We start from the raw sequence: 22,781 nt of genomic DNA on the forward strand, positions 1-22,781 counted from the left end.
TCATGACTGTCCTATTAGACAGCACTGGTCTAAGGCAGACTTGAGTTGAGCTGGCCTCATGTGGGACTGTGTGACCTTGGGCAAGTCACCTGCCTTCTCTGAGCCTCCTAGCCTATGTACGTGAGCACAGTGACATCTACCTGACATAGGAGGTGGGGGCTCATGGGAGAAGGGGAGGGGGCTCCAGCCCCAGGGAGAGAACAACAGGCAAGTGGAGTGATTGGAAATGGGGATCTCAAAGCCAGGCAGTCTAGCTTGGAGACCAGCTCCACTATGTTCTTGCTATCTGTGTGACTGTGGGCATGTCATCCTCTCTCTGAGCCTCACTTGCTTTGTCTACAAAATGGGGGTGGATTCTCCTTTCTTTACAGTGACATAACACATGAATCCATAAGATGCATAGCGTAGTGGCTGGCCCACAGACAGTCTTCCACAATCAAGATCTGCTCAGGTCTGTTACTATTATTGCTCATCATAATGACATGATAGGTAGCTTTGTGTTGGTCCCGGAAGCACTGAATGTTCCTCAAATGTTGGCTATATCCACACAGGAGTCTCACCCATACTCATTTCTCTTCTGCCTGCCATCTGTCAGGATTTTCCAACAGCTCAAAATGGAGTAGTCAGTCTTGTTTACAAATGTGCCGTGGATTTCTGGGAGTTGTGACCACCTCTCCTGCTTCTCTTCTTCTGGAAGTTTTCTTTTTTCTTTTTGAAAAGGAGTGAAAATAAGCTGCATGTATAGAAGACATATTTTGGGGTGTCTGCCCAGCTTACAAGGCCAAACCTCCCCCACTTTCTGAGCGCCAAGACCCCACAGACAGGGCTGAGCCCTTGGAGCTCTGATTGTACAAAACATCCCTGGCCGCACCCCAGCCGCAGTGATGGGGCCAAGGGTGACACCTGACCCAGGGAGCCAATCAGATGCCTTCTCCGGGGTTTCAGAAACAGCACAAAGGGGTTCTGGCTAAGCTGGGTTGTTCCCCTGAGCAGAGGTGTTGTGGACTTGGGGGCTATGGGATGGTGTCTTTCTCCACGTGGACAGAGAGGCATTTAACACCCATCTGCACAGTCAGAACGAGAACTATGCATTCCATGTTCCTGGAGAACAGGATTCCGAGGGACGAGGGGTAGGGGCGTGAGAGACGCATCGAGGGACGAGGGGTAGGGGCATGAGAGACGCATCGAGGGACGAGGGGTAGGGGCGTGAGAGACGCATCGAGGGACCACCCTGGTTCCAGCAGTATTCCTGCTCTCCGACCACATACATGCTCCCGTCTTTGGTGGGAGATTGGAAAAATGGCCACAGATTCTTTCCCCCAAGTCAAGTGGAGCAGTCATTTTCCCCACCCCTTGAAACTGGGCTGGCTGTGTGATCCGCTTTGGCCAACAGAAGGTGGCAGAAGGGATGATGTGCCACTTCCTAACCTCGGCGCTAAATGCCCCTTCTGCTCTCGTGGAATCCTGCCTCTATCTTGTGAACAAGCTCGGGTCTGCCTGCCGGAGAATGAGATGATATGGAGGAGAGGCCGGTTGCGCCAGCTGCTGCTATTCTAGTCCAGGCTGCCCTAGGTGACCTGCCAACTGACCGCAGGTGCATGAGGTTGCCCAGCAGAGATTAGGACTGTCCATCGGAGCCCAGCCCCCACTGACGACCTGCAGAATTGTAGGCTAAATGGCTGTTGTTTCACACCATTACTTTTTTTGGGGGGTAGTTTGTTACATAGCCAGTACTAACTGATACACCTTTTGGACTCCTGGAAATCTTGGTCATTATATTAAATTCTTCCTTTTGTTTTTTTATTGAGCCTCTTCAGTGAGTTTCTTTGGCTGACAGCCCGAGAGTTTTATGAACTACAGACTGCTTGTTTACGTGGCTGCCAGGGTTCGGTGAGCTGGCCGGATGGAGTGTTGGCAGCTGGTGAGGGGAAAGAGAAGCAGTCCTGAGGCCCCTCCACAGGATGGCAACGTCCCATGGACAAATGACCAGAAAACCAGGAGGGGGTCTCATAGCCTCCAGAACTTGGCCTTGTCCCTGGCCCTGGGATTCTCTTCGCAACCTTCCCAGTGTCACCTCTTAGGCTGACAGGCAGGTGCCCGCACCTCAGCAGCATCTCCACATTCTCTGTCTGTCAGTCCTACAGTCAAAGAGAGGCAAAGAGACAGTAAGAATCATCATAACACGGTCTGTCACGGTAGGCCTTGGCCAAGACGGCGGGGAGGACAGGCAGTGACCCCCCGCTCACTCATGGACGCAGGGATCTCATCCCGTCTGGTGGAGGATTCTCACGCCAGCCTAATTTTTCACCCTTCACCTCTGAGCGTGTGGCTTTGGAATTGGATCTGGATTTGTTGCAGGTCCAGACACTCGTTGGCTGTGTGTCCTTGGGCAAGTTGATGCATTTCTCTGAGCTTTGGTTCTACTCGTTTGGAAAATGAGGGCCAGCATGGCACCCTGCCCCTGAGAGTTGTTGTAAGCCAAAGGCTCCTGGCACTCACTGAGGGCCTGGGAAACTGGAGCTGCCACAGTGACAAGGATGATACGGGTGATCCAGGCAGCGGCCTGGCCCTGCCCCGCCCCCAGAAGGTTCCCTGGGATTCACAGACTGGACACCTGGCCCCTGGCCCTCCCAGCAGGTCTGCAAGTCCTTTCCAGACAATTTCAACTTACAGATTTCTCTTCCCCAATACATAAGCTATGATGGCTGGTGTTGTTAATGGTGGAAAAAGAAGGAGGATAGTTTAGGGGCTAGAACTAGGAGTGAGGCAGGGTTCTGGGTTCAAATCCTTCCTCTCCACCTGTGGGGTCTGAGGCCAGTCATTTCTCTCTGAGCCTTAGTTTCCTCTTTGACAAAAATGACGTCTTCATCCCCTCAGCCCCATACCTCTGCTGAGCTCTTGTGGAGGTTAGATAGAATAATGTTTAGCAAGCACATACTAGGTGCTCAGTACATGGTAAGGTATGATGGTATTATAATAATAGCTAACAGTTCTGGGATTAAGGTGTAAGCCAGGTGTAAGATCCCATGCCTCCTGTGCTCTAACCCTCTCCTAGCTCCCATCTCACTCAGAACAAAAGCTGCCTCCTTAGATGGCCCCTGAGACCTTATATTGTCTGCTCCACCCTCCCATTTCCTCTCTGATCTCATGTTCTACTGCTCTTCCCATTCCTCACGTCCCTGCAGCCACACTGGCCTCCTTGCTACTGAACATGCTAGGCAAATTCCACCTCAGGGCCTTTGCACTGGCTGTTCCCTCTGTCAGGGGTATGCCCTTCCCCCACATATTCCCTGGTGTCCCCCCTCCTTACCTTGGCTCAAATGTCACTTTCTCAGGGAGGCCATTGCTTAGTTAAGGTCTGCTCCATCCCCTCTTCCCAGCCCAGCCCCACTTCCTGGCCTTACTCCTCCCCACAGCACTCAGCATTATCCAACATGCTATCTATATTTCCCTTGCTCATCACGAGTACTGCTGGTAAACCTGACTGGGAGGCAAGCTTTGAGGGTAGGGGCTTTTTGCTGTTTATTCCCAGGGCCTGGCACAGAGTGGGCATCAGTAGATGTGTGCAGAAGGAATTAATATGGCACTTACCGTATCCCTTGCACAACCTTAAACACTTGAGAAATATGAGCTTGTTTAATCCTCTCAATGGCACTGTGAGGTGCTATTATCACCCCAGTTTTGCAAGTGGGTAAACTGAGGCACAGAGAATGAAAGTGACTGGCCCATGACCTCACTGAGGGTGAGTAGCAGAGCTGGGATTGAAACCAGGCAGGCCAGCTCCAGAACCCTCTCCTTTTGTCTCTTCGTGCCCCTGGGGCCACTCTGGGCACTGAGGAGTGGGAGGGGTACACCAGGGGTCAATGCCACCTTCTCTGAAGGAGCCCAAAGCTCCTTGGGGTGAGGCTGCTGGTTTGGCTGCTGTCTTGCTGCTGAGGGAGCTCTGCCTCCGGGAGGCTGCGTGGGTGTCAGCTGGTGGGAGGGGGCGAGGGACGGGAGGTACCTTTGGCTCTGGACGATGGTGAAGCCCACGCCTCCGATCAGCATTAGGGCCCCTATGTTTCCAGCCAGGAGGAGGCCCAGGGCAGCTCCCCCTGACAGGGTGAGACTGGGGTCCGGCTCAATGGGCTCAGGTACTGTGGGACCCACGTTGTCTCCTGGGGACCAAGAAGGGGAGAGACTGTAGCCACCCTCCCTCCATAACCCCTCTTCCTGCCATTCCGCCTCCAGAATGTTCCTTGAGTCCCTCCTCTCCTCACCCCGGTCTCCCCACCAGACCCCTGCCTGCTCTCCTGCCCAGTCTCTCCCGCACCCAGCCACCCAGCACACGAGATCCAGAGGCGTCTTTCTGAAGCTCAAACTTTGCCTTGGTCCTCCCCCGTTTGGAACATTGCTGTGGCTCCCATGGACCTGAGGAGGAAGCTTCCCTCATCTTGACCTTCAAGGCCTTGCCACCTGACCAGCCTCATTTCTCTCCACCCCCCACCTTTATAATCCAGCCCCACTGGGCTCCACTCAATTTTCTAAGCTCACCTCTCTCTCTCTCTCCTACTTCCAGCCTTTGTCTGTACCCTGGAATGCCATTTACACCACTCTTTCCTTCTTAGCCTGGATAATTACTGTATATGCTAATACCGGCTCTGATGCCCCCTCCTCCAGGAAGCCCTCCCTGACCCCCTTTAGTTCCCACAGTCCTCTGGGGTCCCTTTCCCTAGACCTGTCCACTCTGGTCATTACCATTGTGGACATCTCTTTCCCTCACTGGACTGGGAATCCCTTGAGGTCAAAGCCAGGGCTGTCTCCATCACCACAGTGTCTGCAGCACCACCCAGTGTGGGCCAGTCATGTGGTAGGTGCTCAATAAACACTTCCTAAATAGTTGATGAATGAATAAAGGGGATCTTGGAAATATTATCATTCTAATGACCATACCAGGGTCACCAGTGCTACCAGATATAAATGTTTTCTCCCACTGAAGCACCGCAAAGCCTGTCCTGAAGCTCCTGTTCCCTGGGCCAGGAAGAGAAGGTGGCTCTCTGGGACCCAGCCAAGCCAGGCTGTCCATCGCGCCTGCCTTTCCATTCTGTCCAAATACCTCCCCACCCCCTTCTCTGCTGGCCAGCGCCTCTGCATCCTCCGAGCTCCCTCCACGTCATTTATCCTTCATGAATAAAAACATGGAAAATAATATTCATGATAATAGCTACTATTTCAAGCAACTGCTGTCTAACAGATGTCCTGCTGGCTCCATTCATATATGATTTCTGTTCCTTATAACAATCCTGCAGAGGGATGCGTGATCACCTCTACACACAAGAGGACACAGAGGCTTGGAGAAGGGAATTCACTTGTCATGAGTCACCTGGCCAGGAAGGCACAGGGACAGGAACTGAACCCGGGTTTGACCAGCTCCCAAACCACTTTTCTGATTCCAACAAATAGCTGTTACTGTTATTGCTGCGTGGGCCTCCAAACATGCTATTGCCTATGGTAATCATCACAAATTAATACTACTGTGGATAATGCTAATCATAGCAATGACCCTAGCTCATGTTGATTGAGTACTCACTAGCATTCAGTGAGGCTAGGCATTATTATTTTAAGCTGTTCACCTGCTCATTTCACTGAATGCTCACAAGTACACTTTGCAGTGGGCACTATTATTTTCCCTTTCCCAGTTGCACAGATGAGGAAACTGAGGCACAGAGAAGTCAAAGCAGTGGTCCAAAGTCACACAGCCAGGAAGTGATAGAGCCTGGACTCAAATTCCAAAGCTCCTGCTCAGAACCACTCATTATAACCTGCATTTTTTCCTCCAGGTGTGTGCTGAGACTCAGAGAGGCCAAGGGGCTTCCGAAGATCGCACAGCCAGCAAAAGGCTGGAGTCAGCACCCTGGCAGCTGGCTCCAGATCCTGAGCTGACCTTTGTCAGAGTTCATGTCTTTGAGCCACAGCCTCTCATCTGTAACCTGGGCTACTAAGTGCCTGGCAGTGCATGGAAGGCAGATGGATGGAAGAAGGGGCGACACCTTGGCTACGAAGGGCTTATAGAAGGGGGCTCAATGGAACCAGGAAAACTGGGCGTTGGTCAGCAAGGGAGCAAGGGTCCAGGGCAGGGTCGGGGGTGGGAGACTCACGGGGCAGGGAGACGGTCACAGGCGTGGAGGAATACTGTTCCTGGCTGCCCTTGGCTGTGCACACGTAGGTGCCCAGCTGCTCCCAGGACAGCCTCCGGATGATCAGCCTCTCCCCGGTCCTGTAGGGCTTCCCGTCGAGGGTCCAGTGCATCACGGGATCGGGGATGATCCAAATCAGACACTCCAGGATCACCGAGTAGTTGAGTTCACTCTGGATGACTCCCTGGAGAGTCTCCGGGAACGTCAGCAGCATCACTGGGTTGAGAGCGGCTGTGCGGACAGGTAGCAAGGCCATGTGGGCAGAGATCACCCAGAGAGGCTGGGCACTTCTGTCTGCCCCAGAGGCTTTCATTCATTCGTTTACCAACAAACGTGTGTGGAGTGCCTGGTCTGTGCCAGTGCTGGTGGGAGCAGCCAGGCTGCCAGTGCCCCCACCCCAGTCCCTCACCACGTCCAACTCTCATGACCACGTCTGTTGCCCAAGAGCTTTCTTTAGCTGGCAGAGCCCGCTCTGCCCACAGACGCAGCAGGCCAGAGTGCTGGGGCATGGGCACAGCTGGGGGTAGCCCTCCACAAGGACTGATGTGGGCTGGTATATAAATACCCCAGCTCCCCCACCTTTAGCTGGATCAGGGTGAGACCGAGGAGCTGGAGGAGAGGCTGAATTCTGGATTATCTGAAGGCAGAAAACCACAAGATTTGCTGATGGATTGGATGTGGGTGGGAGAGAAAGAGAGAAGGTAAGGGGGCCTGAGCCACCGACTGCAGAAATGGGGCACACCTAATTCTCACCAGAGCTCTCCGTTTTGCTTTGTTTGTTTTATTTAGTTTTTCAGGTGAAAACTCGGAGGTCCAGGAGCTCTTTGGGGCCAGGCTTCCTGGTCAGAGAGAAGCACAGCTGGAATTGGAACCTGGGAAGTGTGGTGTGGTGAGAACACAGGAACCTTCCACCAAGGTGATTTCCAGTGTCAGTTCAATATAAGGGAAAAGCCCTTTGGCCTGATGAGAGCTCATGGAAGGCTCCCTGGAGGAGGCAGTGCCAAGCTAAGCCTCGCAGGAGGAGAAAGAGCCCACACTGGGGGTAGAAACAAGTATCATGGGAGCAGCCACCTAGGCTGGACTCTTGCTCTGAGCCAAGCACCATTCTAAACACAGATTAACTCACAGCTTGTTACGCTGTGAGTGAGACCCATGTTTGGGCGAAACCATTTTGTAGTTTGCAATTGGCATTTAAAACCTGAAATGAAAGACAAGTGGGAAATATCAGAATGCATTCCTCACAGCAACGCTTGGTACTTAACGGCACTTGCCTTTCAGTTGTCTGTGGTGTGTGTACGTAGGTAAAAGTGGGCTGTGCTGTGAAATGAATTTCTTACTGCGGGTCACCATTGAAAAAGCTCAACCACCACAGGATTATTCATTTAACCCTCACAACAACCCCATGAGGGAGATCTTATTATTGTTATCCCTATTTTGATGGGAAAACAAAGGTTCCATGAGACCAAGTCCTTTGAGATACTCATGGCTAACACTCGCCTGCTCTGTGCCAGACACTGTTCTAAGCTTTTGACATGGAGTAAGTCAATTGCTCCTCACAACAGCCCTAGGAGGTAGGCTCTACTGTTAGCCCATTTTCCAGATGAGGACACTGAAGCACACCGACAGGAAGTCACTTTTCAAGGACCTATGGCTGGTAAGCGGTGGAACAGGGATTTGAGTGCAGGTCGTTCTGGTTTTCGGGCGGCACACACTCCGGGCTGGAAAGGGGGGTACGGGCAAAGGCGTGGGGGTAGGCCTTTAGAAGAAGAATTGGACTTCAAGTCACAGAAATGCCAAGTCTCAGCAGCCCTTACATTTTCTGGTGGAGGGAAACATCCCTCGGTGCAGAAGCGGGGTTTGGAACCGCCTCTCCCTGCCTTTCACGGTACCACAGGGTGTTGCGGGGCTAGACGCCATGTGGGAGGGAGAGAAGCGCCAGGCTCAGAAGTGTGTAGGATTCCAGCTTGGCCTTTTGTTTGTACAAACCCACAGGCTATCGATGCCACCTCTCTGAGCCTCAGTTTCCCCACCTGTGGAATGGGGTTGGTGCTCAGAGCATCTGCTTTCTCAGGTTGCTGTGAAATCCCCATTTTCACAACTGGTATGTAACGAATGCTCAGTAAATGGGAGCCCTTCATTCTCGCTTCTCAGGGTCCACTCTGGCTGTCTGTCTGTGGGAGCACAGCCCCACGCCTCCGCTGGCAAACTCCTGCTCGGCCTACAGGTCCCAGCTCGGATATCCCTTCCTCTGGGCCCCCCTCAAGTGTCAGGTGTCTTCCCTGGTTCCCACATCTCCCTGCCTGTGACCCCGCATCACCCAGAGCAGAGAAGGCACTAAGAAAGCATTTGATGCTTCTGTAACAATCAGCGCTGGTACACGCCTGGTTCTGGTCTCACAGCCTGGAACAACCTTCCACGTTATCTTTCTTGGCCTACTTCTCTTCTTTTCAGAGAGCGTTTTAACTGTAACTTCTGCAGAGAAACCTCCTCAGACCCTACCCTTGGGATTATTTTGTGTGTGTCTCTCTCTTCTGACAGATTGGGAATTCCACGGTGGGGGGAGCCAGCTCTGGGTTGTGCTGAATTCCCCCTCCTCCAGAAAGTCCTCCAGACGCTCCACAGTGGGCCAAGTGCCCTCTGGGTTCCCACAGGCTCCTGGACTCCCCTCTCCCAGCCCTGCCCACTCTGAGTAACCCCTGTCTGGGGACAGGTCTGTGTCCCCCACTGGGCAGTGAACCTATGGGGGTTGGGCCGGCCCAGGCTGCCTGTCACTGTTGTGTCCCCAGCACTGCCCAGCAGAGGGCTGGGGACAGGGTGGGCGCTGAAGGTTTGTGGAATTAATGAATAGCCATGTGGTCATGCCCACCTCAAGCCGCCCCCCAGAGCCCCAGCCCTTCTACCCCATCACTGCTCCTAGGGGGCAAACACCTTTCCTTCACATGCCCTCCTTCACCCAGTGTGGACTTGGGAGCCCACAGGACACAGAGACAGGTTAGGGAGTGGGCTGACCAGTGGGTGGCTCGCCTGACTGATCTAGAAGCCAATCGCATTATGGCCGGAAGAAGCACTAGCTAAGTGTGGATGAATACTTGGCCAAACTGGGGATAGGGGAGTGGGCGACACCCCCCAGGGCAACCTCGAATAGCAACCTGGAGCAGAAACTGCTGGATATCTCCATCTGTCTCTTCTCTGCTTCTTCCTGTGTCACAGAACCACACATTTTAGCTCGGTATACGGTTGCCCAGGATAAAGACTACATTTTCAGCTTCTATGGAAGCTGAGGATGACCATGTCACTCGCTCCCAGCCAGTGGGATGGGGCAACTTCTTTGGGGCCTTAACAGGAAGGCATCTTCAGTCCCCGTCCCTCTCCTGTTACGTTGGTTGGAAGGCAGCGGTGATGGGGGGGTCAGCCTGGATCCCACGGGCAGGACAAACCTAGTGGGGACGGAACAACTAGCGGAAGCTTAGGTCCTGACACCAGGAAGCCGCCATATCATCCCAAACTGCTTGCGCCAGACTTTTAGTGCGAGAGAGATACACTTCCATCTTGCTGAAGACGCTGTTATTTTGGGTCTTTATTAGAGGGTCAGAATCTGAATCCTAACTAACATGGTCTCTGCTTTGGGCTGAATTGTGCTCCTCCCCCGCCTGTGCCAAAGGCTCTGAAGTGTTCAGAGCCCGGCCTCAAGAGGCCTTGCGGCTGCTGCTCTTCCTCCCCTCCCTTTGCTGAGCAAACAAGCCCAGGCTAGCCTGCTGGAGTGTGGGAGGCTACAGGGCCCAGTGACCCCCATGGCCTCAGCTGTCAGCCAGGCCCCTGCCAGACATGAAGAGGCCGTCCTGGTCCAGGGCCCAGGTGCTCCCCAGCTGACCAGACACATGAGTGGGCCCAGTTGACATCAGCTGAGACCGGAAGAAGTGTCCGGCAGAATCATGAGCTAAAGAAATGGTTGCTTTTTAAATTTGGGGGTGGTTTGTTAGGGAGCAATTGATTACTGGCACAGGATGTGCCCTGATAGGTTCTGCCGGTGTCCGGCGGGCCTGCTGACTGAGAACTCAGTCTCTCCCACCGTGGGGCCCCGCTCACCCCTGACATGTATCCGCTCCGTCGCATTCCCGCGTCTCCTGCTGGTTCCCGGCACTGCGGTGTGGCTGCCCGAGTCTTGAGCTGTCATGCTTGTGATGTCCAGGTTGCCTTGGGTGCCCAGCATCTCCTGGCCAGTGTGGCCAGGCCCTGGGAGGCCCTCAGGGGAGAAGATCATGGTTTCTGGCTGGGCCTTGTGCCCTGGGAACCAAGAAGTGGAGAGAACGCCATCGAGGTTTCCAGGGACAGGCAGGTGGGCACTGGCTTCTTCAGTCTTGGGGTCCAGAGATGCAGAGGAGGGCAGCTCCGGGGAGGCAGAGGAGGTGCAGGATGCGAGCAGGGTGCCTTGGAGGAGGTGAGAAGGGAGAGGAGAGAGCAGAGGGAGTGAATGGGACCAAGCGGAGATGCTGCCCCGGCCAGCAACCATTCCTGAGCTGGCGAGCATGAGGGCAGCACACTGAGAGCTGACGAAGACAAGGGTGATAACGGTAAAAATAACGTACAAATAAAAGGAAACGTTCACTGAGCACCTCCTATAAACCAGACCCTGTTCTAAGCGTTGAACATGTATTATCTCATTCATTCCTGACCCAGACCCCACAAAGCACAACTGACACGGGATGTCATGCAGATCTGCTCTGCAGCCTTCTCTGCTCTGCTTCCCAAAAGGCCGACTTCTCTGAGCTGCATCACCGCGGTCCCCTCGCCTTTTGCTTCTGGTTGGCTTCTGCCAATAGAAGTGACCTGGAGGTAACCGGTCCCACTGCTCCCTCCCCTCCCCCACAGCGTGGGGTGGCCGTGGCCCTCTAGGAAAGCAACTGTTGGATGACCCTCTGCAGATGCCACTTTCTTTTGGTTTTATACCAGTTTGCTCTTCTTATAACCTCACGCCCTGAGGAGGTAACAGTTCCCTGCCGTCGCCGGCCTCTCGGTGCTGCACGGTCCCATGCTGGTTTACCTATGCCCTGCGAACACCTTTGCAAGTAGTCCTTTCACTAAACCCTTCACGTTACTCCTTTTGAGGAGACCATCTGCTTCTTGCCTCAACCCTGACTGATACAATTTTTATTCCCCTATTAGCAATGAGGACACAGAGGATCAGAGAACTTAAGTCATTTGTCCAGGACGTCCTAGGTGGTAAACAGCCAAATTGTGGTTCACATCCAGGTAGTCAAAATTCTCAACCATTATTCCCTCCCGGATCCTCTTCCTCTCACTTCCTTTAATTAACTTCTCAATATTGCTTAGAGCGTGAAGCTAAACCCTTGCTGCCTGGCTCCAGACCCTATATACTTAACCACCATACTCTTCTGTCTCTCACTGGATTGGTGACTGTTGTAGTAAGAACACAAGTTTTAGCCATAAAAGACTGAAAAGTTTGACAGAAAAATTAAAAAGAAACTTCTACAAGGTTTTGTTTTTTTTTTTAAAGAAAAACCACCACCCACCAAGTCAAAAGAACAATGACATACCAGGAAAAGTTATCTGCAGCTGATATCACAGACAAAGAGCTAATTTCACTAATACATAAAGAGCTCTTAGATAGGAATAAGAAAAATATCAACATCTTAACAGAAAAATATACCAAGGACAAAGGTAGGCAGTTCATAGAGAAGAAAATTCAAAGATCTCTTGACATAGGAAAAGTATTCAGCTCTACTCATAGTAAGAAAAATGCAAATTAAAACAAACTGAGATAACATTTTTCACCTATCAGACTGGCAAAGATCCAAAGGTTTGATGACTCATGTTGATGAGGCTGAGGGTGGCAGGAAACTTACACATGGCTGAGGGCAATCTGGCAAAGTTTCTGAAGATTAAAAATTCCTATATCCCTTGACTCTATAATTAAACATTGGGGAATGTGTTCTACAGATTTACTTTCTCAGTACAAAATGACGAATGTATAAGGTTATTTGCCACACCTTGTTTGTAAAGGCAAAACACTGGAAATACCCCACTGCCCATCTGTAAGGAGCTGCTTAAACACATTATGGTCCATTTGCACAATGGAACAGCACAGCTAAACAAAAGGATGAGGAAGAACTCAGGAATCCCAGGAACTGAAAGGGACAGATCACCAAGTATGGTGTTAAGATACAGTTGCAAGCAGACTCACAGAATCCAAGAATGGACTAACAGTTACCAAAGGGAAAGGGACTGGGGAGGATGGGTGGGAAGGGAGGGATAAGGGGGTGGAAAAAGAAAGGGGGCATTACGATTAGCATGTATAATGTTGGGGGGGAACAGGGAGGGCTGTGCAACACAGAGAAGACAAGTAGTGATTCTACAGCATCTTACTACGCTGATGGACAGTGACTGTAATGGGGTTTGTGGGGGGGACTTGGTGAAGGGGGGAGCCTAGTAAACATAAATTTCTTCATGTAATTGGTATATTACTGATACCAAAAAAAAAAAAAGATACAATTGCAAGCTGACCAATTTATATGGTATTCTGCTTCTGGCCTAGAAACTGGAGGAAAGTGTAATATATGTGCATTTGCTTGTAAGCAGCTTATAAAGAAACTCTGGAAGGACATGCAGGACCTGTGGTTATCTGTATCAGTGAGGGGAAGGGACATGGGGAACCTGGTGGGAGGGTGGGATAGAAGATTTCACTCAAGGCCTTTTATATATTTTTGAGATTTGAACCATGGCAATGTATAATCCATTCAAAAATTAAGTAAAATTTGACTAAAGGAAATAAGAGAGTATAAATGAAGTTTCTTAACTGTCTTTCACAAACACGTGCAGGCGGCCACACACAAATGCATGTGTACCAGAATGCAGACTCCAGGATCAGACTGCCAGTGCGCAAGTCCCAAGACTTACTAGCTCAGGGGACTTGGGGACAATTACTTAATCTCTCCGAGCCTCAGTTTCCTTATCTATAAAATGGGAATAACATCGCCAATGCTTTCAGCAACCCAGGAGACATTGGCAATGTATAGAAATCTTTTTGGTTGCCACAACCTGGGTGGGGGCAGGGGTGCTACTGGCATCTAGTGGGTAGAGGCCAAAGACACTGCACAACATCCCACAGCTCACAGGGGAGCCCCACACAAGGAATCATGGAGTTAGACAATAATCCAGTTTCATTCTCTTACATGTAGCTGTCCAGTTTTGCTAACACCAGCTATTGAAGAGGCTGTCATTTCCCCATTGTATGTCCATGGCTCCTTTATCATATATTAATTGACCATAGATGAGTGGGTTTATATCTGGGCTCTCTATTCTGTTCCATTGGTCTATGGGTCTGTTCTTGTGCCAGTACCAAATTGTCTTGATTACTGTAGCTTTGTAGGAGAGCTTGAAGTCAGGGAGCATAATCCCCCCAGCTTTCATCTTCCTTTTCAGGATTGCTTTGGCTATTCGGGGTCTTTTGTGGTTCCACATGAATTTAGAACTATTTGCGCTAGTTTATTGAAAAATTCTGTTGGTATTTTGATAGGGACTGCACTGAATCTGTAAATTGCTTTGGACAGGATGGCCATTTTGACAATATTAATTCTTCCTATCCATGAGCATGGGATAGATTTCCATTTTTTGGTGTCTTCTTTAATTTCTCTCATGAGTGTCTTGTAGTTTTCAGAGTATAGGTCTTTCACAGTGCTAGTTTGTTTTATAGGCAGGGAAACTGTGGCACAGCAAGCTTGAGTCTCTGACCCAAGGCCATAGTTGGAGAGAAGAGAGTTGTCCACCAAAGGGCCTTTTCGGGGGCTCACCGCCCACTTCTTGTCTCCATTGATTCTATCTTGGAGTTAGCAGCTAGAGTGACTTTTCTGCTCCCCTGCTCATAAACCTTCCATGGCTCCCCAGTGCCCTCAGGGCATAGTGCAGACTCCTTTGCCTGCACCCGTGCTACATCTCCATGCTCCTCGCCCCGCTTTTCCCTCTTTCTTTGCATCAGTCAGACTGAACTCCATGCACTCATTCTGGCGTCCAGGCCTTTGCCCATGCTGGTCTCCCTACCTAGAATGCCATTCTTCCCAGCTCTTTATCTAGCTGGAAGGCATGTGTCAGCTCTGGCATCCCCTCCTCTGAAGTCCTCCCTGACCCTCAGGTATGCTTGGTAATGGATAGAACAATATTTGGGTCCTAAATCGACTTAAGGGGGTGCTGGAAGCTCTTGCTACAAAATTACAGGATTATGGTTTTCTACAAAGTACCTGCTAGGGGTATTGCTTTTCTATCTTCATGGAAAAAAAAACACTGCATTCTTACGTTTTTATGAAACAGCACAGGGATGCCATTTGCATAACTGATGACATATCTCCCTCCGATCTTACTGGATTTTGACAGCTTTGAAAGGTCCTCCCCTGGTCACCACCTGCCCACTTACCTCTGCTTTGAGTCTCCCCTCCCCCTCCTCATTCCCTTCACACCCACTCTGGGCCATCACTGTTTAGGGGATGGGTCTGTCTTTCCTCTGGACTGTGAGCCCCACGTGGACAGGGTTGGAGCTGTCTTGGTCACTGCTGTGTCCCCAGCACCACCCAGCACAGGCTGGGCACAGAGCAGGCACTTGGGAATGTTTGTGGACTAAGTGACCGAAGGGGAAGATCCCAGGTCATGCAGTCCATGTGCTGGGGTCCAGTTCTGACTCGGAAACACCTTCAGGGGCCTGGTGATTCAGGGAATGTCCCCAAGGCACTTTAAGAAGAAGACCTCCCATCTTAGCAACCCCTACTCCAGGTGACATAGATTGCTGGTCTCATGTGTAGGCTTTGAGGCTGCTAGACCTCGGTTCATAACCTGACTCTGCCATTTGTTATTTCTGGGCTCTGAGCCTCAGTCTCTTCACTCATCAAGGAGGGCGGTGGATAGTAACCATTTTACAGGAGTGCCTGAGACTCAGTGACATTGTGAATTTTCAGGGCTGAGGACAGTCTAACTTAGGTATTTCATATAAGTTTTTAAGGTATTATATATAATCTTTTTTAAAGCATGTCAGATGAAGGATGGAATTTTAGAGCTGGAACTATAGCGATGATTCCAGAATTCTTACCTTAGGGGTGTATGGTTATTTAATTCCCTCTTGAGAAAAAGTCTCTATTAAATTTTTCAGGGACACTCCCTGAATCATGAGGTATACACACACACATATATAAACATACAAATACATATATATATAATGTATGTGTATACACACACAATGTATATTATATAAACAGGATTTATATATAATTTACATATGACATATACTATAGTAAATACTTATAGATATAATGGTAATATATGTTAGCTTGACTTCTTCCTTGTCACAAGGGCAGAGGTCCCAGAGGCTGAGAACAAAACAACAGATGCCTAGAACCACCTGCCCCACCCTCCGTTGCCAGTTGAGATCTAGCTAATGGGTCACCCGTCACCAGATCCACCAGCCCCAGCTGCTCTACCCCTGCCGGGCCCTGGAAAGGTGGCCAAGGGCCCCTGGAGAGGAGGCGGCACAGAGAGGCTTCCTGAGAGAGAGTGGAGAGTGAGGTGTGAGTCCTCTGGGGAGAGGGCTGGTGCTCCCTTCCACCCCAGGCCACGTGGAGACCGTTCCAGGGGAAACTTTAGGGAGCTGGAGATGTGTGGGGACTTCCTGGGAGCTTGGTCCTGTCAGTCTCCCGGTGGGGAAGGAATGGAGGAGGCCCGTGGGGGAGGAGGAAGTAGAGGGCTGAGGGGATTGGCCTACACCTCCAGTGTTCAGTGGGGCCACAGAGGTATCCATGCATTTCCCATGAGCCAGTGGCAGATGCCTCCGAGGGCAGCTAGCTGGGCTATCCTGGCAAAGGCTGTCATGGAAGAGGCTCGCTGATGGGTGACTTTGGCAGAAAAAGGCCAGGGGGTCCTAGCAGCTGGCAGCAAGACACACTCTCCAGTGATGAGGGTCCCCAAAGTAGCCCCCACCCAGGAAGATCTAGCAACCATGTCTCAGTCACACAGAAGGCCTTGTGCCTACCTCACCACTATGGCAGCCAAGTAAAAACTTTCTTGCCCCTTCCTCGCCTTCTTTCCCTCTGCCAATTGCCCTGGGAGTGGGATGGGGTGGGGGTTGGGCACAGACCACAGCCCTAGGTGGGGAGAAAGGATGCAAAGAGGGCAACAGGGATGAGGCCTACTGTGTCCCACCATGGCCTTGCTGTGGTCTGACACACGCCTGAACTGGGGATGAGGTGAAGCTTTAAACTGGCTGGAGTTTGGGGTTTTGACATTATAAAGAGCTGGACCTTTTAAGACCTGGAAAAGGAGGCAATTCGTTTACTATCTGAGAGACCTGTGAGTGTGGTCTCTAGAAAGTATGGTCTTGGTAGCCACACCGTCTGGATTCAAATCTTTGCTCTGCCACTTCCAAGTTGTGTGGCCTGGGGAGGGCACGCAACTGCTCTGTGCCTCAGTTTCCCCCTCTATGAAATGGGGATCATATAGCTTCACAAGGTTAAGAATTAAATGTTACCACCTGAAAGCACTTAGAACAGGCTGGTGGTATATAGTAGTACTCAGTCACAATGACCTCTTTATATTACGATTGTTATTGTTTTATTTTTGCTATTATTATTTAAAAATTATTATTAGATGTGGATAGCTGGGTGAGACAATGGGCTCTGATAGAAAGGGGCTGGCTTGGGGTCTTGAGTTTTGATTACGCTTTGCCAGCCTTGAGATCTTGGGCGGGTCACCCCGCCCCCTGAGCTTCAGTTTCCTCCTGCGTTAAAGGGATCAGCAAGCGCGTCCTCTTGGGGGGGTTTCAAGAGCTCTGATGCATCAGGTGCCTGGGCTGCAGGAGCTTGAAACTCATCAGAGTCGGTGCTCTGAGTGGTAGCGTCTCTGACTCTCCCCAGGGATGTCGTTTTCTCGTCCCCAAACCGTGGGTGAAGGCATAGTGTCCCACACACCTGTTAGAAGCAGCCGTTTCCAGGCAGAGCGGTGGCCGGAGCCGGCGTCCAGAGGGTTCCTCATGCCGCCTTCGGTCCAGGGGCCGCGCAGGGGAGGTGGCCGGTCAGGAGCCGGTCTCCTGGATCAGCAGGATCCAGCCTTGGCCCCGCCCCCGCCCCCGCCCTGGCCCCGCCCCTCCTCATGCTACCCCACCCCGCCACCCCGCCAGTCCAGTGCCCCAGACCCGGGCTCCAGCTCTTGGCTGGGAAGCCGCTCGGGCCCCCACGCTCCCCCGCACTGGATTAGTGGTCGCGGTGGATGGGAAGCAGCTTGCTGCAGGCGTCGTGGAGAAGGGGCCTCCCTTACCACCCCCGCATCCCCACACCAGTCCCTCCAGACCGGAGAATGATGAAGTGGGGTTGAGCACAATTGTCCGCCCCTGTTACCCGACATCAGTGGCAAAAATGCTGAAAGGTCGTCAGATAAGAGGTGGCCGGGCCTCGTGTTTTTCTCCCAAGTTTGCTCCAGACTATTAGCTCTGAGCCTCGGTTTTTCTCCTCTGCAAAATGGGGATGTTAAGAATACTGCCTGCCCCGGAGTCAGAGGGTCCCATGGATATCAGGTGCCCAGCAGAGAACCTGGCAAATAGTAGGTGCTCAAAAATGGTGGTAGCTATTAAGATAATGCTAATTATTATTATTGGCATTTAGGATGTCCTGGAGGCATGTTCAGAAGCCCTTTCTCAGACCCTTGCTCACAATATCCTGAATTTTGGACTGTGGAAGGATAAGCCACAAAAGCTCTTTTCTCTCATCCTTTTGATCTTCCAGGTCCATTCTTTCCTCCTCAAATTAATAAATGTATCGCTTAAACTCATAACCGGTGTTTATCGAACACCTACAATACGCCAAGCACAACACCAGCCCTTTTACAAGTGCTCTCTAATTGAATCTTCATAGCAGCCTTGAGGGGTTGGTATGCTTGTCCACGTTCTCCAATGGTGCACAGAGGCTGAGTCATTCCCCTACAGCACACAGCTTTTCACAGTGGCTTTTGTCACTTGTTGGAGGGAGCCACCTCAGGACCTTAGCACCAGCCGCTCCCTCCTCTCAGAGCCTCACGCCTATTATCTCACGCTGACTGCATCTCGTTATTCCAGTCTCAGATCAAATATCACCTGCTCGGAAAAGCCTTCCCTATCCCCTGCAGCACCTTAGGCTCCCAGCTTCTTGCTAGCAAGACACAGCATTTTCATTTGCTGTACAATATTCCCAACTGTCTGAAATAGTTATTCCTCATTCTCCGTATAATCTGTCTCCCTTCCCCCACACCCGCCTCCCTCACTAGTATCAGACACAGGACGGCAGGGATTTTGTCTGGTTCGTGGCAGTGTCCCCAGTGTCTAGAACAATTGCTGGCATATCATGGATGCTCAACAATTTTTTTTTAATGAATAAAAGAATGAGTAGGTGAGTGACTGTTGGCACAGGAGTGTTGGAAGTTGAACTAGGATGTGACTCAGCCGTTCATGTTTTTCCCCCTCTGAGAGGACCCGCACGGTTCCACCCTGGGGCAAAGTTTCACCCATGAGCCTCTAAAAATAGTCATGATCAGGTGGACTTTGTTACGTCTTTATTAGCATTAGCTATACTGCCTTTTATGCTTTTTCTGAAGGCCTCTGCGGGGGTGACTAGCAAGGCCCACTGATGGGTAATAAGTAAATAGTTGCAGCACGATGAATAACCATCTGTGGATGACGGCTCTGTGGTTTCTGCTGGTCAAACATTCACTCTATTCCACCCAGGAACCGCACCTGGACTTTCTTTTAAGAAACCAAACTCCTCCTGGTTCCAGGTTGGTGGGGGGCGCAGACCTGGCCAACCAGAACACTTCATCCTGCAACCACTGTGATTGGGTGAGGGGTGGGCATGTGACCCGACCTGGCCAGTCAGAGCACTTGTACCCTGCTTCTCCATGATTGCTTGAGAGCGAGGCCCGTGACCCAAAGCAGGCCAGGAAGCCGCCTGCTCATCTCAGGGTTTTGCAAGCCTTGAACCCTGTTCCTCCATGATTGCTTGAGAGCGAGGCCCGTGACCCAAAGCAGGCCAAGGAGCCGCCAGCTCATCTCAGGGTTTTGCAAACCTCAGTCTTTCTGATACCTTATCATAATCCCTTACATATGCACACCCCACCTACACTTCTATTTATTTACTATTTTTTTAATGACTCATCTAAGCTCAGCTCAGTTTTTTTTTTTTTTTTTTTTTTTTTTTTTTTTTATAGTTTTTATTCTGGATTTTATTGTTGTTTTTTTTTTTTTTTTTTTTTAATAATTATTTTTTATTGAAGGGTAGTTGACACACACTATTACATTACATGAGTTTCAAGTGTACAACACAGTGGTAGAACATTTATATACATAATTCTAGGTTCCAGCTATCACCCTACCAGGCTGTTACAATATCTTGACTATATTCCTTATGCTATACATTACATCCCGGTTACTAATTTATTTTACCATTGGAAGTCTGTCCTTTTTTTTTTTTTTTTTTGTGAGGGCATCTCTCATATTTATTGATCAAATGGTTGTTAACGACAATAAAATTCTGTATAGGGGAGTCAATGCTCAATGCACAATCATTATTCCACCCCAAGCCTAATTTTTGTCAGTCTCCAATCTTCTGAGGCATAACAAACAAGTTCTTACATGTAGAACAAATTCTTACATAATGAATAAGTTACATAGTGAACAGTACAAGGGCAGTCATCACAGAAACTTTCGGTTTTGCTCATGCATTATGAACTATAAACAGTCAGTTCAAATATGAATACTGATTTGGTTTTTATACTTGATTTATATGTGGATACCACATTTCTCTCTTTATTATTATTATTTTTAATAAAATGCTGAGGTGGTAGGTAGATACAAGATAAAGGTAGAAAACATAGTTTAGTGTTGTAAGAGAGCACATGTAGATGATCAGGTGTGTGCCTGTAGACTATGTGTTAATCCAAGCTAGACCAGGGCAATAAAACATCCACGTATGCAGAAGATTTCTCTCAGAACGGGGGGGTGAGGTTCTAAGCCTCACCTCTGTTGATCCCCAATTTCTCACCTGATGGCCCCCCTGCGACTGTGCCTGTCTTAGGTTGTTCCTCCCTTGAGGAATCTTCCCCGTCTCTGGCTAACCAGTCATCTTCCGGGGCCATACAGGGAAATGTGAAGTTGGTAAGTGAGAGAGAAGCCTTATTGTTTGAAAAAGTTAGCTTTTTACTTCTTTGCATATTTATGCCCTGTGGCTTCTATGCCCAGCATTTGTCTTGAGGTATCTTTACCACTTGGAAGAATTATGATACTCGGTAAATTTGATATGAGGCACAAATTCTATTTAAGGGTTGTAATTAGGAAGGAAGAAGAAAAGCTATAGAAGTAGCAGGCGGAAGAAAACATGGGAAGATTGATTATTTCTTTGATATATCTTCTTGTAGAGTAACTTCAGCATGTATAGGTTTTAAGCTACTACTTAAATTGCACACACACATTAACATAATAGGAGTATAGTTACATAACCAAAGCATATCTGTAATTACCAGCCATCTGCAGTGAAACCAAGAAAACCAGTTAGGCACCTTAGGCATTTGTGAAAACTTATCTATGATATGGTGGATATTGCCCAAATGAACTTGAACAGTCTGAGAGAAATCAGACAAATTAAAACAACCCATTCCTGGGGACTGTTCACATGCCATATGTTCTTTTAACAATAAATAGTTTGTAGTTGTAAGACTTTGGAGCGCTACAATTTGCACTTCTCCAAATTCTTGGTTGAGTTCCAACAGTATAGATCCAGTCCAATTTTGTTGTTTTACTGTATGCACAGGCCAGCTTAGATATCTCCTTCCTCATTCCCATGGCAGGTCCAGGAACTGGTGGGATGAGTGCATCTACAGCTGTAGCAGTGCGTGGATCTTTGTTGGGGTTTTGTGATGATCATCTTCTGGCATGAGTCTTCCAGAGGGTGCAGATGTTGGAAGTTCTTTTTCATATCGTATCTTAGTTAATTTTCGGGGTAGCCCAATTAGGCTTTGATCCTCTGTATAAACACAAACAGACCCTTTGCCTACACTTTTATATGCCCTTTATACCCTTGTGTAGAACTCGTTGGAGGTTACCACACAGGAACTGCTCTTTTTTTTTTTTTTTTTTTTTTTTTGCTATCACTAATCTACACTTACATGACGAATATTATGTTTACTAGGCTCTCCCCTATACCAGGTCTCCCCTATAAACCCCTTTACAGTCACTGTCCATCAGCATAGCAAAATGTTGTAGAATCACTACTTGCCTTCTCTGTGTTGTACAGCCCTCCCTTTTCTCCTACCCCCCCATGCATGTTAATCTTAATACCCCCCTACTTCTCCCCCCCTTATCCCTCCCTACCCACCCATCCTCCCCAGTCCCTTTCCCTTTGGTACCTGTTAGTCCATTCTTGAGTTCTGTGATTCTGCTGCTGTTTTGTTCCTTCAGTTTTTCCTTTGTTCTTATATTCCACAGATAAGTGAAATCATTTGGTATTTCTCTTTCTCCGCTTGGCTTGTTTCACTGAGCATAATACCCTCCAGCTCCATCCATGTTGCTGCAAATGATTGGATTTGCCCTTTTCTTATAGCTGAGTAGTATTCCATTGTGTATATGTACCACATCTTCTTTATCCATTCATCTATTGATGGACATTTAGGTTGCTTCCAATTCTTGGCTATTGTAAATAGTGCTGCAATAAACATAGGGGTGCATCTGTCTTTCTCAAACTTGATTGCTGCATTCTTAGGGTAAATTCCTAGGAGTGGAATTCCTGGGTCAAATGGTAAGTCTGTTTTGAGCATTTTGATGTACCTCCATACTGCTTTCCACAATGGTTGAACTAACTTACATTCCCACCAGCAGTGTAGGAGGGTTCCCCTTTCTCCACAGCCTCGCCAACATTTGTTGTTGTTTGTCTTTTGGATGGCAGCCATCCTTACTGGTGTGAGGTGATACCTCATTGTAGTTCTAATTTGCATTTCTCTGATAATTAGCGATGTGGAGCATCTTTTCATGTGTCTGTTGGCCATCTGTATTTCTTTTTTGGAGAACTGTCTGTTCAGTTCCTCTGCCCATTTTTTAATTGGGTTATTTGTTTTTTGTTTGTTGAGGCATGAGAGCTCCTTATATATTCTGGACGTCAAGCCTTTATCGGATGTGTCATTTTCAAATATATTCTCCCATACTGTAGGGATCCTTCTTGTTCTATTGATGGTGTCTTTTGCTGTACAGAAGCTTTTCAGCTTAATATAGTCCCACTTACTCATTTTTGCTGTTGTTTTCCTTGCCCGGGGAGATATGTTCAAGAAGAGGTCACTCATGTTTATGTCTAAGAGGTTTTCGCCTATGTTTTCTTCCAGGAGTTTAATGGTTTCATGGCTTACATTCAGGTCTTTGATCCATTTTGAGTTTACTTTTGTATATGGGGTTAGACAATGGTCCAGTTTCATTCTCCTACATGTAGCTGTCCAGTTTTGCCAGCACCACCTGTTGAAGAGACTGTCATTTCGCCATTGTATGTCCATGGCTCCTTTATCAAATATTAATTGACCATATATGTCTGGGTTAATGTCTGGATTCTC

General features: G+C 49.2%; 1 protein-coding gene across 2 annotated transcripts; it reads right to left on the minus strand.

Moving 5' to 3' along the window:
- Positions 1 to 1,764: 1,764 nt before the first annotated feature.
- Positions 1,765 to 17,247, minus strand: IGSF23 (immunoglobulin superfamily member 23). Of its 2 annotated transcripts, XM_036885833.2 has the most exons (6): positions 17,138 to 17,247; positions 10,263 to 10,604; positions 7,303 to 7,374; positions 6,138 to 6,407; positions 4,004 to 4,157; positions 1,765 to 2,138 (listed from the first exon to the last, which is right to left on the minus strand). In XM_036885833.2, exons 1-6 carry the CDS (start codon positions 17,199 to 17,201, stop codon positions 2,105 to 2,107), a joined length of 936 nt encoding a protein of 311 aa, XP_036741728.2. In that variant the 5' UTR covers positions 17,202 to 17,247; the 3' UTR covers positions 1,765 to 2,104. The 2 variants fall into 2 exon arrangements, with proteins under 2 accessions (XP_036741728.2, XP_036741729.2); XM_036885834.2 differs by lacking the exon at positions 7,303 to 7,374.
- Positions 17,248 to 22,781: the final 5,534 nt, after the last annotated feature.

The sequence above is a fragment of the Manis pentadactyla genome, chromosome 15 (genome assembly GCF_030020395.1).
Source record: "Manis pentadactyla isolate mManPen7 chromosome 15, mManPen7.hap1, whole genome shotgun sequence".
NCBI classification, from domain to species: Eukaryota; Metazoa; Chordata; class Mammalia; order Pholidota; family Manidae; genus Manis; species Manis pentadactyla.